This window comes from Pangasianodon hypophthalmus, chromosome 16 (assembly GCF_027358585.1).
Source record: "Pangasianodon hypophthalmus isolate fPanHyp1 chromosome 16, fPanHyp1.pri, whole genome shotgun sequence".
NCBI classification, from domain to species: Eukaryota; Metazoa; Chordata; class Actinopteri; order Siluriformes; family Pangasiidae; genus Pangasianodon; species Pangasianodon hypophthalmus.
Genome location: NC_069725.1, coordinates 19,450,544 through 19,466,078, shown reverse-complemented (window position 1 = coordinate 19,466,078; position 15,535 = coordinate 19,450,544). Strand labels below are relative to the sequence as shown.

Genomic DNA, 15,535 nt, shown 5'->3' with positions numbered 1-15,535 from the left:
ATAGAATTGAAAAAAATCCATTCAGATGTCGCTTGTTTGCTGTCACATACACAGAAAATGAATGGTCACATGTTGTCGCTTGCTAGTGTGAATGTAGCGTAACTTGTAACTAACCTGATTGCTAAGCTTGCTGTAAGAAAGGCATGTTATTGTTTGGCTTTTCCAATTCTTGTAAGAAAACATTTCACAGCGAATGACTTCCATCTGCTTAATGCTTCAAACTCCTGTCATTGCCCAGAAATATACTTGTCACACTGTCTTGCTTTTTTTATTTTGAAGGTTGTTTATTTCCACTATGCCTTTTTCTAGAAAAGGTGTCTTTAACGGGTCCCAGTCTGACTGATCCAAAACCTTGGTGTTCTTCTGCTTCCTATTGGTCTGTATGCTTTCCTACGGAGCTGATCAACATTTAGGAACAAGCAGAGCTCCTGTTTTAGTCATTTTATTCTTGGAGATTAGCAGATTATGTGTGAATGTGTGCTTTGGTCGTAGGACAGAGGTTCCCAACCATTTTAACAACATGGACTGGACAGTAGTCTATAATATAATATAAATAAATAATGAAAAATAAATATATTTCCTGTGGATCGATAATTATTTTATATGTGAGTGTATGTGTATATATATATATATATATTGATTTATTATTATTATTATTATTATTATTATTATTATTATTATTATCTCTTTGGAGATAATGATAATGGGAGAGGACCCATTATCATTTGTACTGATGCATGATGGTGACAAATGAGAATGTGAAGAGCAAAACCAGACACACATTCTAAAAGCTCAGATCCCAATACAGTCTTGGCTTCAATGAGTCTTTTCCTCACCAATAGAAAGTGTAATGCCCTCACAGCCCCACTGTTGTGGCCCAGTGGTTGGGAACCTCTGCTTTACAATATACAATATACAATAGTGACTACTACGTTGAGCTAGAATTATCATTTAATTTAAAAAGGAAAAAAAAAAAAAAAAAGAGTGTGGGTGCTTAAGCCATATGTCTTGTGCTCTAAACTAAAATATTTCCTACTCTACTGCATAGATCAATCAAACAATATACAAATTGATTTGCCCTAGTGTCTGGTACATATAACATTGAATCCTAATTTGCGCAGTTTTTAAGTTCTGTCCTTCGCACTGCCTTGTGTGTATTATTCACTTGCAAGAGTCAACAGCTAATCATGCAAACAGGACAATTTTGGCTCTGTTTCTATTTATCGTCAGACAGAATCTTTACCTTTTGAAAGAAACAAAGAAATGGTAGACAAATCCCTTAACCAGAACATCCTGATATCTCTTGCATTTTTAATGTTGTCATCTTCATTCGTGTTCACAAAATCCACTTACTCAAACATATACCACTGTTCATTTGGAGTATGTGCTGTCTAGCTTGTGCCTGCTGCATCTAAATTGTATGCACCAAGCGAGACTGTGCCACAGTGTACCACAGATTGGTTCAAAGCTGTATTATTTAATGTGACAAGATGATGTTTTATCAGTAAACATGACTTGTAGCTGTACTGTAGGTGCACTCTGTAAACAATTCTTAATCAGCAGTCTAGTTCTGCTAAGTAAAATTCAAACAAAACTCAACTTGCTACTTAGCAAGTGAAATCCCTGACTATACTTTAATAGTCTTTAAAATCTTTTATAATCTTTATAAGACGAAAGATTGTGTTTGAAAATTGACTGTTACTAGAAAGTACATGTGAAGAAGGTAAAAGATGTGTGTTACTTGTTTGACTTGTTAATATAACAGGAATGTTTGTACATACTTAGACAAAAGATGTCCAAAGCCTTAATTTAATCCAGGAAGGATTCAAAACCATCTCTTGTTCTTTTTTAGCAGGAACAGTATCACTTGTAATCTGACTTTTTTTCTTTTTTCATTCATAAGCGTAGCACTGAAACTAGCAAGTAGATTCTAGATTGATGCTTCTTGATGTATTTTTTTTGTTGTTTATGCCAGTGTTTGAGCAGTCAGAATAGCTTGTGATCTTAATGTTTTTGATTAACTGCCAGAATTTTTTTCTTCTAACTTGTTTGTACATACTAGTTAACATTTGTAACCACATTTGTAAAACTGAGTGTCTTAGGGTATTTTTGTTTTTTTTTTTTAAGGCGGGGGGACATAATGGTCTGGTCCTTATGGAAAAGAATCCATGCCAGAGTGAAATGTAATCTCACTGGTGGGGGAAAAAAAAAATACATGAAATATGACGCACGCGGTATTGCTTTTCATTAGTGACGTGGAAATCGGACCGCACTGAAAAGCGTTGCTTGTTTGGTCTCTTTAATGAAAATTAATCAGCAGGGGATTGCTTTATTTAAGAATTAAATGTAATGTGTTAAAAGTGAACAAGAACTTGTATCCAAAGTGAAACACCGTTTAAAGCAATCCATACCACTGCATTGCATTTCACTACGATTCTGTGTGAAACATGACATAAAATACTCAGACTTGGTCTCATTTTCTGTATGTCACAATTCACACTTTTTTTTTTAAATCACTTTTTTGAGTATTAAATACTAACTTCATGTCAGAAGTGAATGTAATTCCACTGAAACGCAGTCACTGTCCAATTACAGCTATACACGGTGGTGTGGTTATAATCAGAAAAGGGGGCTTTATAGTTTCTTTTTGGCTTGACTAAAACTTTTTTTTTTTTTTTTTTTTGCCAGTGAGATTGCATTTCAAAGCCAGTCCACAGAGGCTCTGAGGGATACATACAATACATGATGTGTCATGGAGCATTCACAGATCACTCATGTTTCAAATAACCAACAAATTCTCCAGGAAAGCTTCATTATCATTAGTGTGAAAACAATATCCTAGACCAAGTTTAATAAAATAATAAGTATTATAAATTCCCAAGACTGCTTGCACTCCTGTCAGTTGAGATCTGTTTTGAATTGCAGTACTAAAATCAGAAAAGCTTGTTCAGATTGGTCTGTATTCTGTCTGTATTCTGGGCTACATGAAATGAGGCTGTCTAAATGTCCAAAAATGAATCTGTTCCTTTTCAGAAGTGTGATTTTTTTCTTTATGCAAACTCATCTAAAATGCTGAAATATATACATTTAGCCAAATTTGCATTAAAATATATTGTTGCAGGCATGCAATCTTCACCCAATAAACTGTATTTGTCTTTTTTTTTGTAATAGTTTTCATGTTTAAGTATTAATTATATTAATTGTTTTGTTTTGGTTTGTTTTTACGCTGTTTAAATGTGTTTATTCAGAAAGTAGGCACATTTGCTTGGTACGACATCCTTATTTGGTTCAGGTTTTCCAAAGATGACCTTGTGTCTGTCAAACTTCCCATGACATTTAAAGCAGCACCAAACCCATTTATACTCCCTTTATCATCTCTTTCACACTCTCAGGGGGGAGAAGAAAAAAAAAATAGTAAACTCTAGCTTTCTTTATCGCTGGAGTTGTTCCCTCATGGGTTTATTAATTTGTACCATTTAATATGTATCTTTCTCCTTGCACCATTAAAAATGATTTAAGGTTCATAAATGGATTGTAATTAGTTTTTAAAGTAAAGCACCTTTCCAGGTAAAATATACATAATAAAGGTACCACCCTAGCAACAATAAAAGGTACAGTTTTGTGCTCTAGTAGTGCAGATGATATGAGAGACTTCTCTGGTTGGCTGTAGATACTCATTTGCCAAAGTGTTTTTTACTTCATTTCAGAATGATCTGGATTTTCATGTGAATTGAGAGTTACACTGCAAATAACTATAAAGCCAATAGGATTAGTAGTATTTACAAGGTTGTGTGTTCAAATCCCAGGACTTTGCCCTTAAGCAAAACTTTTATGCTGTGTGCAAGGACTTCTGCTAGGATTCTGTCACACTTGGAATCCACTTTGAATATAAATATCTGCCCAATGAATAGGTGTAAATGTAAATAAACACTAAAAATGACCTCTTGATATGTGGGTAACTGGAGGCAGGTGTTTCCAGTCATCTTAGACATGTTGTATGGTACAATATCAAGGTGACCGTATTTGTTTATTATTTTGAGTTAGATGAAAGTCAGATAATATGTGAGGTACAAAAATCCAGATCATTCAAATGGTTCCCAAGGTATGTTTTTTTTTTTTTTCCTTCCTCACAACACTTTTTTTTTTCCATTATCACTTCAAACAACATTGACCAAATTCATTTATAAATAGATTTATTTCATAAGCATATTTCTTTTGTTCATGTCCATATAATGGTAGCAATTAAATGGCACAAATATACATATAAGCTTTAAATTATTGCTAAGTGTTCTTTAAATTACACATCCAGCAATTATGAAACAGAGATGGTGACACAGGCAGCGCCTTCTGGAGTTACAATGGGATTATTCTTAAGCAAGAACTGTTTTTATAAAATAAAAAATAAAAAAAAATAGCAATCTAAATTAAGGTTGTATCAGAAAATTGAATTCATTACTACACCATAAATTTCCACATTTTTTATAATTAGATAATGTTTACTAGTAACTTAGCACTGGACAGCATTTTAACAGTAAAGAACAAATTTGTAAACATTTGGGACAACAGTTGTGTCCTTGATGGCATTTACGTGAAGAGTAATCTCCTATATCTCCTGATTTCCGTTCAAATCAGGAAAGCGAGAGGATTTCCGAGAGCGCCTGAACACGAGCTGAAAATGCTGCCTACGTGGGTCACGTCCTCCTGATTGGCACGCAGAGAAAGAGATAATACTTTGCATCTCCACGTTAAAAAGGATTTTACTGTCGGATATTGCAGTTTACACCACAGCATTGTGTTGATTAATTTTCTATAACAGCAGCTCTGACAGTAGTGTCAGTTGCAAGGCAAATCACAGGTTCATATTAATGCACTTGTCATACATTATCGTTTCTATAGTAACAACTTGCACAGGGACTTGATAAAATAGATGATAAAAAAAAAAACATGGAAAAAAGTGAATGATAATGAGAGATATTTATTTAGCAGTTCTTGAAGGAGTCTTCAGTGTCAGTGCTACGTAAAAATCAGGTAAAGCTGTAACTTTTCTGACTATGGGAATGTGTTCAGGATGGAGGACTTGGCACTTTGCAGTGTCTCTAACATGACAAGCTGCATTTTTTTTTTTTTTTCTTATTAACTTTGAGAGAGAAAAAAGACACTGGTGCTGCTATAAACTAAGTGATAACAGGAACTAACTTGTTTTGTGTAACTACGAACTGATAAAAAAAAAAAAAAAAAAAGTATGATCTTTAATAAACAAAAATAATTTCTATTAGCATGCTGCTGTGGTATAAGTGAAATAAAATAGTTTGGAATGTGCTGTTATATGAAAATAATCAACTTTGGGGTGGTAATGCATCCCACCACCCCGTCATTGTTTTATTTTCCTGTAACAGCACACCCCAACTTGTTTTATTCCTCACGTATTGTTGTCACATGGCCAGCTATAACTCAGGGATGTTTGGTGAGACGGTGAGAGATTTAGGGAAGAATTAGCACTACAGCACAGTTGTTCACAGATATTAATGACTAAACCCCACACTTTTGTTTTGCTTTGGTATTAAAAGACACTTCAGTAGTATATATTAAAAAAAAGAAGGATAAAACTGTTCAAGGACACTTCAGTAGTACATTTGGCATATGACATTTTGGCAAGTACTACATCTGTATCAAATACACGTAGCAGGTTTAGCATTGTATAAGACATTCAATATCAGGATGGCACCAGTATTTTTTTTTTGTGTGTGTCTGTGTGTGTGTGCTAGTGGTGCAAACAATACATAATGAGAAGCACTATTGCTTCAGGAAATATTACATCAGAAGGGAAATTGCATATCTGTGAAACAAATGTTGCACAAATGTTGAAAAGTGTCAGCAAAACCGTAAACTGATTCTGTACCTGAAACAGCACAAGGTTGTAGTGCTGACGACAGGATAAACACCTTGCATAGTGCGCGATCTCTACAACGTGGAACCTCTGGGACGAAAACAGGTTTCTAATCTAGGTCAGCACAAACAGAATAAAAATGAAACCGGAAGGCGTTTGGCTTTGGCTTCGAATTACTCGTTCTGAGGCACAGAAATGCTAGGGCCTTTAGGATCGTCAAAGCGGTCCATAGTGCGCAGCTGCATAATCATGTGCAGGCCGTAGGTGAGGATGAAAACCATGAGCAGAGAAGTGAGCAGCCCCATCCAGATTCCCGGTGTGAAGAAGCTGGCACAGTCGCTGGCGTACGAGAAATTCCCAGTCACGTTGAAGCCCTGGATCTGGTTTTAAAAGGACATTCATTATTTAAGTGGATCCAAGTGATGGGAGGTTTTTAAGTTCTGTAAACGATTTCTGTGGTGAAGCAAAAGAACAGCGTTTCAAATCTGCCAAATGTTTGGCAGATTTGCAAGAACTTGTGACTAAAATTGGGAATACATGTTGTGATAAAGTTGAGCTCATTATCCGCCAGTAATGACAAAGACAGCTATAAAGACGCAAAACACACTGAAGCCAAAAACCAGTGCAAGAATGGTTCAATACTTAACAGAAGACTTATGACCGAAGCTGTAAACTTGCTAAATCTGGACCCAGGAACAAAACCTACCAACACATTTTGATTAAATAAACCCATCGCACGTTACTGGATTTTCTAGTCCCTGACCTGGGACAGCAGGGCCACAACAACAACAACTCGCTTACTGGCTACATTTACATGCACTTCAAATTCCATTTAAGGTCTATATTCGGTCTATCTATCATGTTTATATGCGTACAGGCATTGGAATATTCCTGTATACATGGTTGTTGTAAGTATGTAAGTATTCCCAGATACCTAGCCTACAGCTAAGCATCTGTTAGCACCCACAATTCCTTGCAAGTTGAGCATGCACATATATCTCCTTTCAGTGGATTTTCTGAATAACATGCAACAAATTTCCGATTAAAACAGGCATATTCCAGGAATGGGAATCGGAATATTGTCTTAATCTGAATCGGGCAATCGGACTGCGGCGTTTACATGACTCAGTGGTAATTAGAATATTGCCAAATTCCCATTAATATCCGAATATTGATGTGCATATAAACGTAGCCATTGATTTGTTGGTGCATTTGGTCATCAGTCCAAAGAGTTTACCAGTTTATAACATTAAATTAAGGATCACATTACCTGTTAAGAAGAAATGTAGCTAACCTGTGTCTAGATTTGCTCTTTTATTTATTTTTTTTCATACTGCTTTCTTGCTGCAGGTCATGCTTGCCCCTAAGAATACTAGTTTTTCCGTGCAACACAGAATTCTTTCATGTTTGCGTTGCTTTTTCAGCAATAAAAATGGGTGCGTTTCTATAGCATGACTAAGTGTCTAATACAGTATTGCACTTTTTGGGTGCTTGTGAAAACAATAAAATCATTGCACCATTAAATGGAGACAGGGCACAGCCTCCCAACCCCCCCATCCCCCATTTCTTAAATCTCAAACTTTTTGCAGCCTGTTTCATTGTACAGATGGTCCAGCCATGGACCGGTTTATTGCTGAGCATTCTTCCAACAGAACACCCATAAAGTCCAACCTGGCATTATTCACACGCTAACTGATTTTGTGGTACTGAGGTTTGGATTAAACCTATTCACTTCAAGTGACAAATAAAACTGGCTAATAACTATAGGAATACTATATATAACAAACAGTAGATTGTAATTTCTACTGCTTTAACAAAAAAAGAAGAAAAAAGATTCCTTGGGGAACCCTGGACTCTGCTTTGAGAACCAAGGGCGTAAGACTTAGACGTAAGCTCTTCCATGCCTCACAAGATAGTACACGAGTGTGTGTTTACTCTGCATGTACCTTGTTTACAATATGAAGCTATAACTGGAACATCTGAACAGCTGAAGATCATGTAAGACATACTGAACAGTGCTGATGTGGAGTGTGAAGGTACCTGGAAGTCAGTGAAGAGGACACTCCAGAGGGTGGCGTTGTCCTTCGTGTTGCGTGGCACCAGTAGGGGGCTCTGAGCACTGCTCACTTTCTGACAGTGGAAGGAATACTCAGCAGGAGCATAGATTCCATGGCTGGCGTTGAAGATGGCCTTCTGGCCGTCATAGTTCAGCTCCACCTGCTCCATGACCGTCCAGTTACGAGCCGACACAGGGAAGAAGATCTTGCGCATCAAGAAGCTGGAGGTCGAACCAGAGATGTTTCACTTCTATATATATATGTTATATTTGCCTCACAAAAAATGCTTAAAACATAAAATAACACATAAAAGTACATCAGGAAATATTCTGAATACTCACATAAGCTGGAAGGAGCGGAAATTCAGAACATTTTCATAATTCAGGACAAGACTGGAACAAAAAAATATATCACCATCTAAATGTTTTGTCACAAAACAAATGAAAGATGATTCTGTTCACTTCTAGAGAAAATGCTCACCTGGAAAAGGTTTCATTACAGAAAGAACCATCCAGAGAGACCGAGCCATTGAACGTAAGAGAGCCCAAATCAAAAAACTTTCCCTTGTCATAGCTGATGTTTAGTTCATCAGCCCAGAGCAGAATACAAGGCTTTCCTTCGGTGCTGTTGAAAGTCACTGGAGGTTTGACGGCTGGTTCTGCTGATGTCTGCAGCAGCGAGCGTCCCGCTAATTCCCAAGCCATGGACGTGTCCTGAATCACCTGTGGATGAGGCAAAATGGTGTGAAGCTAATAAACAGGGAGGTTGGAGTGTACATTTTTTTTTTAACTCCTGTAGCAAGGGTTTGAGAATGTTGTTACACAGACTGAGAAAACAATGAGGTATAGCACAGCAGACATTTCAATATAATTTTTAATTTATTATGACCTTATTGTAATTTATAAGGTCATAATAAAATAAAAACAATATTGCCATACTGTAGATTTGTACTTTCTAAGAGCTGCTGCACACATCGTAAAGACCGTCCTGTTTTCTTCCCAGGACTCTTATTCACAACATCCTTTCAACACACTTAGTACTGTCTGACTTTATAATATACGCTTTAGAAGAGTTATGAGTAACGATTCATAATCGCGCTATCTGATGTCAGGATGGGTTCCCTTCTGAGGTTCCTCTGTCTTGCTCATAACTGATCTAAGTATAGATCTACTGGATTTCCGTAAAGCTGCTTTGTGACACGGGGCCTCATTTATCTAAACTGGATGCGAGCGGATTTATGCGTAAGTCGTTAGTACGAGCGTTTACACAAGATATTCATGAAAATTCCCTCAACTAGATTGACTTCAAATCATATAATTTGCATGATTTACTGCACTTTTATATATGTGATATACTATCGAGCTTAGATTGCTTATTTTTAATTACATTTACAGCATTTAGCAGATGCCCTTATCCAGAGCAACTTAGAGACCCCAAATCAGAATCAGAATAGAATCAGAATCACTTGAATATCAAATTTTCTACATCAAATTCTATTTTTCTATATCAAATACACATCCTCATGCTATTTCACTACGACAAGGACTGAGAATACTGTCGAGAAAATTTAGTAAAAACCAGTCGTTTTATATTATTGGCATTAATTAAAGGCGCCTCAGCTGACAGAAGATTTAGCTCTCGCTTTTTACTATTAATATTCTATATATTGTGGAATATTTTTCTTGGCATAGAAGTGAGTCAAAATAATGTCCACTTCTGTTTTTCAGGCTTGACCCTGATCAATGGTTTCATGCTCGCAGCTATCTGTGCACTAGAACCTTTTTGAGTTTTGTGGGCATCACTACATGCAAATCAGCTCTTCACATGCAAGTACGAAGAAAATTAGTGTTCCCGAAACAAGTGTAAATCCAGTGGAACTTCTTAGTTCGGTTTGGTTTACACAAAATTGATAAATAAAGCTGTATGTCTGTTCTCTTTAAAGCACTCTACAATTAACATTAGTATAATTAGTTTTCCATCATGTACAAGTGTGAATTATAATATTTTGTGAGCTACAGCATGCAGTTGAATTGTCAGGTTTGTGATCGGTGTAGTGCTGCCTTACATGAGAAGGTCTCAGGCCGGTGTAAACAGCGGTATAAGGCACACTCTGAGCTCGCAGTGTAGTCAGGACATATCCAATGGTCTCATCTACCAACAGAGGGCAGTTAGTAACTACAGACAGCACACAGACATATACATACATATGTTAAAAAAGGGAGATAACAACTCACCATTTTTCCTAAGAAGCTCTTTTGCTTGGGCACTGTCAAACAAACAAACAAATAAATAAATAAATAAATCATCTCTATATAAGCTGCACTTATACGTATATTTATGGATGGATGGATGGATGGATGGACGGACGGATGAACTTTATTGTTCCCCAAGAGGACGTTTGAGACTTGGGGAATTTTTATACCAGGCCAAATCTCAAGTCCCAGGGCAAATGCTCAAAACATAATATCTCAGACAAATAACCAAGCGCTACAAGGCAAACCCCATGTGCAATGATGTGCTTTACCCAGTGGTGTATGGGAGCCTGATGACCAGTAGAGAAGGCTGTGCTGTGTTCAGCTGAAGCTGGCCGAGTTCTGACGGTGCAATGGTGAGTGCAGGAACTCCGAGCTCCTGCTGGAAGATTTCCTCCACGGAGTCGGCTGCAGTCCAGGCCAGAGCTGGCAGCACAATGGGAGTGGACGCCTGCAATGCAGACTGGAGTGCAAAAAAACCCCAAAAAACAAAAAAAACAAAGGAAGAAACAAACAAACAAAAAAAAAAAAATCCACTTAGCATCCAAGATCTTGTGTGGAGTTGCTTATGTAATGTTAATGGCAAGATTTTTGCTTTCGTAACTTGGGGAGAAATGTTCATATGCAATTCATGTGACTGTATCATATCTGATTTCTTGGTTTTATTTATACCTGTATAACATGATATTAACAATGTTATCTTTAATATAACTCCAATATTCATCCTACACTATACGACCATACTCCTAATGTATCCATATACCATTTATGTTTACATTTACAATATAATTTATGTGTATAATTGCTATTTTATTGAAAATGGAACACCTGACCTTGCTAATCCTTTTGAAAGACAACAAACCTTTCAAAAACGTTCAGGAACAATAGGAGATGCAGGTTAAATTAAATGTTTTAATCACACATTTAGACATATTTAGGACAAAATTCAGCCTCACCTCCAAGTTTACAAAGACGCTGTCTTCCTTGTTGCCGTACACCCCACCGTATGCTGTGAAATCATCCATGCTTAACTGCGCAGAGGAGCACAAGAAACGTTAAATGTGTTAATAAAAACGGAAGGCTGTCCAAGTTTGACAGCTCTCGTTCTTTCAATCTTTTCAACACGGCATTCTGTACCTCAATTAAGTTATATGATTCTATACAAATCACTCAGTTTAACAACCTCTGACTGTTGCAAAATACCGACACTGGAGACTCCTTCCAAAATGCTAAATAAACATCTTCTTACAGAACACTTCACCATATCAGCAATTACAGATGTTACTTATATTGCATATGTGTTTTTATGAATTAGCTGTTACTATAGAAACAACGTGTTAGAACAAGCACATTAATTTATAAACCTGTGATTTGTCCGAGCTGCTGTTATAGAAAATGATTCAACACCTTCTGACCAATCAGAATTGAGAATTCAACAGCGCTGTGGTATAAAATGGACCTTCCTTTAATTCTTCCATAGTTATGTAATACTCTGTCGTTATAGTCTAGTTCCCTTAAAAAAAAAAGGAAAAAAAAAAAGATGTGTGATAATTCTGGTGTTTCCTATGGAAGCTGTAAGAGGAAGTGAGACCGTGGCTCAGTGTCACACTACACTGAGAGGACCAGACTGAGTTGAGTCAGGATCACTGTTCTCACCTCGTCCTGTAAAAACAGCAGCACGTTGTGTGGAGAAGTTGTCAAGGCTGATTTCAAATAGGATGCCAACTTCGCACCGGAGACAATCTCACCAGCTGTTGGTTCAACCAGGGTTGGGAAAGTGTACCTACATAAACAAGCAGTGCTTAGTCGAGACAATATTATATTCATTTCATACTTGCCTAGGGGTGATCGATATGACAACATGGCAACGTTATTGCACTTAATTACGCCACAAGGAGTATTACGGGTGTGTTTCTCAGAGCACATTTGGCACATATTTCCCAGTTAAGCTTACATACTGTAATACATAACATTTATCAGGAGAGCCTGCTGAGAACGAGCATTTGTTAACATTTTGAATTTCCACCATCCAAACGCAGTTATTGATGTATCACAATGTCAACAAGAGGAATTGAGGAAATGTCTCCATGGAATAACTCTCAGATGCCGCCTGTATGTTGAGCCCAGCCCCAGACAGACTTAATAACACCCCCCTAGGCAGCTGTCTATTAAATAGTTCATTCATTCATTCATCTTCAGTAACCACTTTATCCTGGTTAGTGTCATGGTGGATTCAGAGTGCTGGATTCAACACTACTATGTGCTCCATCATCTCAGCTCCTATTCAATAATTTTATTTTGTACTAGTTTCCCCCCCTAATTCAGTCACCTGCCAATTCCTTCCCACCAGCTATCATATGATATTTACTAACCAGGGAGGGTGAGAGACAACACATGCTTCCTCTGAGACATGTGAAGCCAGCCAAATGCATCTTTTCAAACTGCTGCTCATGCTGCATCACAGGGCAACGCAACACACTCTAGGGAAAGCGCTATCTACCCTCTTCCGCATACACGAGCTCACAGACTCCCGTGATTGGCTACAGTCTCTGTGATTGACAGGGGAGAGAGAGCAGTCAGTCACACCCACCCAGGGAGCATGACCAATTTTGCTCCATTGGCTTCCCTTCGCATTGTTAGGATTCAAACCCGTGATCTCCTGACGATAGGGTGAACTCTTCTCTGTTGCGCCATTCAGTGGTCTATTATGTAACATTTTGGAATAAGAAATGAATTTGAATTTTCGATTTCCAAATTGCAACAGTGCTGTTTCAACTCTGCAAAATGATAAATGATTATGCGCAGATCCCAATTTTTATGCCAATATTACAGCTGCTTCTCTTAGTAACCAAGTATGTACTATGATATAATTAGGTTATATAAAACATCCTGGAGGCGGCGACATTAAGACAGTCAGTGTCCTGTCTTTTCGTGCAAGATCTAGGTTGTGTCAGTCAACAGCACACACATTCCCACCATAAAACAAATCATAATAGTAATTTGAATAGTGCAATATTGCCAGTCCTATAAGTCACTAGCCTTTCACTGAGGCTAATGATATTATCATGCTAGTATTTTAATCTTGCTTTAGTTGTAGCACTATGGCCGGGCAATATGATGATGCATCAATATTGTGATATAACAACATCATGATATAGTTTACTAAACTTGTATCGCTGTTACCGTCACGTGTCGTTGCTTTTATTATTCCTTTTATTAATTTACTGCAAAAAGAGAGTGACTGGATATTAGTTATTTTCGTGGCAATTATTTTATTGTCCCCTCCTTTTCTTCACGAATTTTTTTTTTTTTTTGTAAATGCTGGACAAACATCTCTGAACCTGAATTTAATTATAAACAATTAATATATTGTGATACATATCGTGTATCATGAAGATGTCTTGTAATGTGATGATGATGTGTGTGTGTGTGTGTCTGTGTGTATGATCTGCCATATGATATATATGATTTTGCCATTATTTATTCTTTTTGGCAAAATCATATATATGATCTGCCATATATGATTTGCCATTATTTATGGCAAAAAAAATTTTTTTTTCCTTTGGTTAAACCTAGCATTAACTGGCATTATATATATATAAAAATGTGTGTGTGTGTGTGTGTGTATATATATATATATATATATATAGCCATAAATAATGCCAACTACTGCTAGGTTTAACCAAGAAGACCATGACTGTCAATTACAACAATAAAGAAAATGTTAGCTAAAAGATAATAATGTACAAGTATGCTATTTATTATCATGTGCTTAAATATGGATGATTAAAAAAAAAAAAAAAGCTTAAATCTTTGTATGTGGTTCAGAAGCTTATCAAGCTTTAGTAATTAGCATTAACACAGTCTGATCCAAGACAAGGCAGTAAAGTTAAACATTTCTCAGACAATAATGAATAAAAATATTTTGACGACTGATGTGAACAGTAAACCTTAGCTGGTTAACACTTTACAGATAATAAGCTAATAACAAAAGTCATTTTTCTGCCACTGTGGCTGCTAATGTTGACAAATGAGCTTACTGGAAAACTCGTTCATACAGGATTAAATTAAACATTTAAAACACAAAACATACCCATCACTGGTCCACATGATTAAAGGCACTTGTGCCCTGCAAGTACATAATAAAGAAAATACAAATAAAACTGCAAACTTCGCCATTGCTGAGGCACATCCAGACCGACTACTAACTTCCGCCATCCTCACAGCAGGTCACGTGAAAGCTACAACCAACACCGGGGTTTAATCTCAAATCGCTATGACAGCTTGTGCACTATCTAGGGCAGACAAGCCATTGTGTCATACAATATGTAGTGCACCTATAAAGGGGCTCAGGTTCTATTTGGGATTGACAGCGGCTGTCACATGAGGGTCTGCTGAGGCGAGTTCATGAAGTGTTCGCGAAGTATATATATATATATATATATATATTCAAATTCAAATATTATTTGTCACATGGATAACCATACACAGTAGGACTTGGAGTGAAATGCTTTGTACAACTGTTCCAACATAAAAAGAAAATCTAGAAAAATATTAAATATAAGAAAAATATATACACAAAAAATATATGAAGGGATTTTAAAAAAAAGTGCATGAGAATATATATACATATATATATATATATGTATATATATTCTGCACTTTATGGCCAAAAGTTTGTGGACACTTAACCATCAAAACATCCCATTCCAGATTTAGGCCTCCACTCTTCTGGCAAGGCTTCCCACTAGATTTTGGAGTGTGGCTGTGATGATTTGCCCATTTAAAGAAGTAGAAGAAGCCCTTATTTGATGCGTATACAGTACAGTACAATATTACAACATTCTTTTCTTCGCATATCCCAGCTTCTTAAGAAAGGGTCACAGCATAGATACAGTGCCCCTGAAGCAGAGAGGGTTAAGGGCCCAACAGTGGCAGCTTAGTGGTGCTGGGGCTTGAACCAGTGTCCTCCATTCAGCCACAAAAGCAATAATGAGGTCAGGCACTGATATCTAGTGAGGAGGCCTGGGGTGCAGTCAGGGTTCCAGTTCATCCCAGAGGTGTTCAGTGGGGTTGAAATCAGGACTCTGTGTAGACCACTCAGGTTCTTCCAGTCCAACCTTGGCAAACCATCTCTTCATGGAGCTCGCTTTGTGCACAGGGGCATTGTCATGATAAAACATGTTTGGGTCTGTTAGTTCCACTGAAGGGAAATTGTAATGCTACAGCATCCAGAGACATTCTATACAATTGTGTGTTTCCAACTTTGTGGCAACATTTTGAGGAAGGCTTACATATTGGTGTGACAGTCAGATGTCCATATACTTTTGGCCATATAG

The 15,535-nt window shown here is 37.1% G+C and overlaps 1 protein-coding gene across 1 annotated transcript; it reads right to left on the bottom strand.

The window, feature by feature from the left end:
- Positions 1-4,176: 4,176 nt before the first annotated feature.
- atp6ap1b (ATPase H+ transporting accessory protein 1b) lies at positions 4,177-14,441 on the bottom strand. The gene is made up of 10 exons (XM_034311659.2): positions 14,290-14,441; positions 11,853-11,979; positions 11,153-11,227; positions 10,469-10,659; positions 10,179-10,210; positions 10,010-10,095; positions 8,425-8,666; positions 8,286-8,336; positions 7,928-8,165; positions 4,177-6,267 (listed from the first exon to the last, which is right to left on the bottom strand). Exons 1-10 carry the CDS (start codon positions 14,412-14,414, stop codon positions 6,061-6,063), a joined length of 1,374 nt encoding a protein of 457 aa, XP_034167550.2. The 5' UTR covers positions 14,415-14,441; the 3' UTR covers positions 4,177-6,060.
- Positions 14,442-15,535: the final 1,094 nt, after the last annotated feature.

Excerpts from the sequence above, each read along its gene's own strand:
- atp6ap1b (XM_034311659.2), bottom strand. The coding sequence starts at position 14,414 with ATGGCGGAAGTTAGTAGTCGGTCTGGATGTGCCTCAGCAATGGCGAAG. Across the intron at positions 10,096-10,178 it reads AGAGCTTCTTAGGAAAAATG|ATGAGACCATTGGATATGTC; the intron begins GTGAGTTGTTAT and ends CTCTGTTGGTAG. Across the intron at positions 6,268-7,927 it reads TCCTCTTCACTGACTTCCAG|ATCCAGGGCTTCAACGTGAC; the intron begins GTACCTTCACAC and ends TTTTAAAACCAG.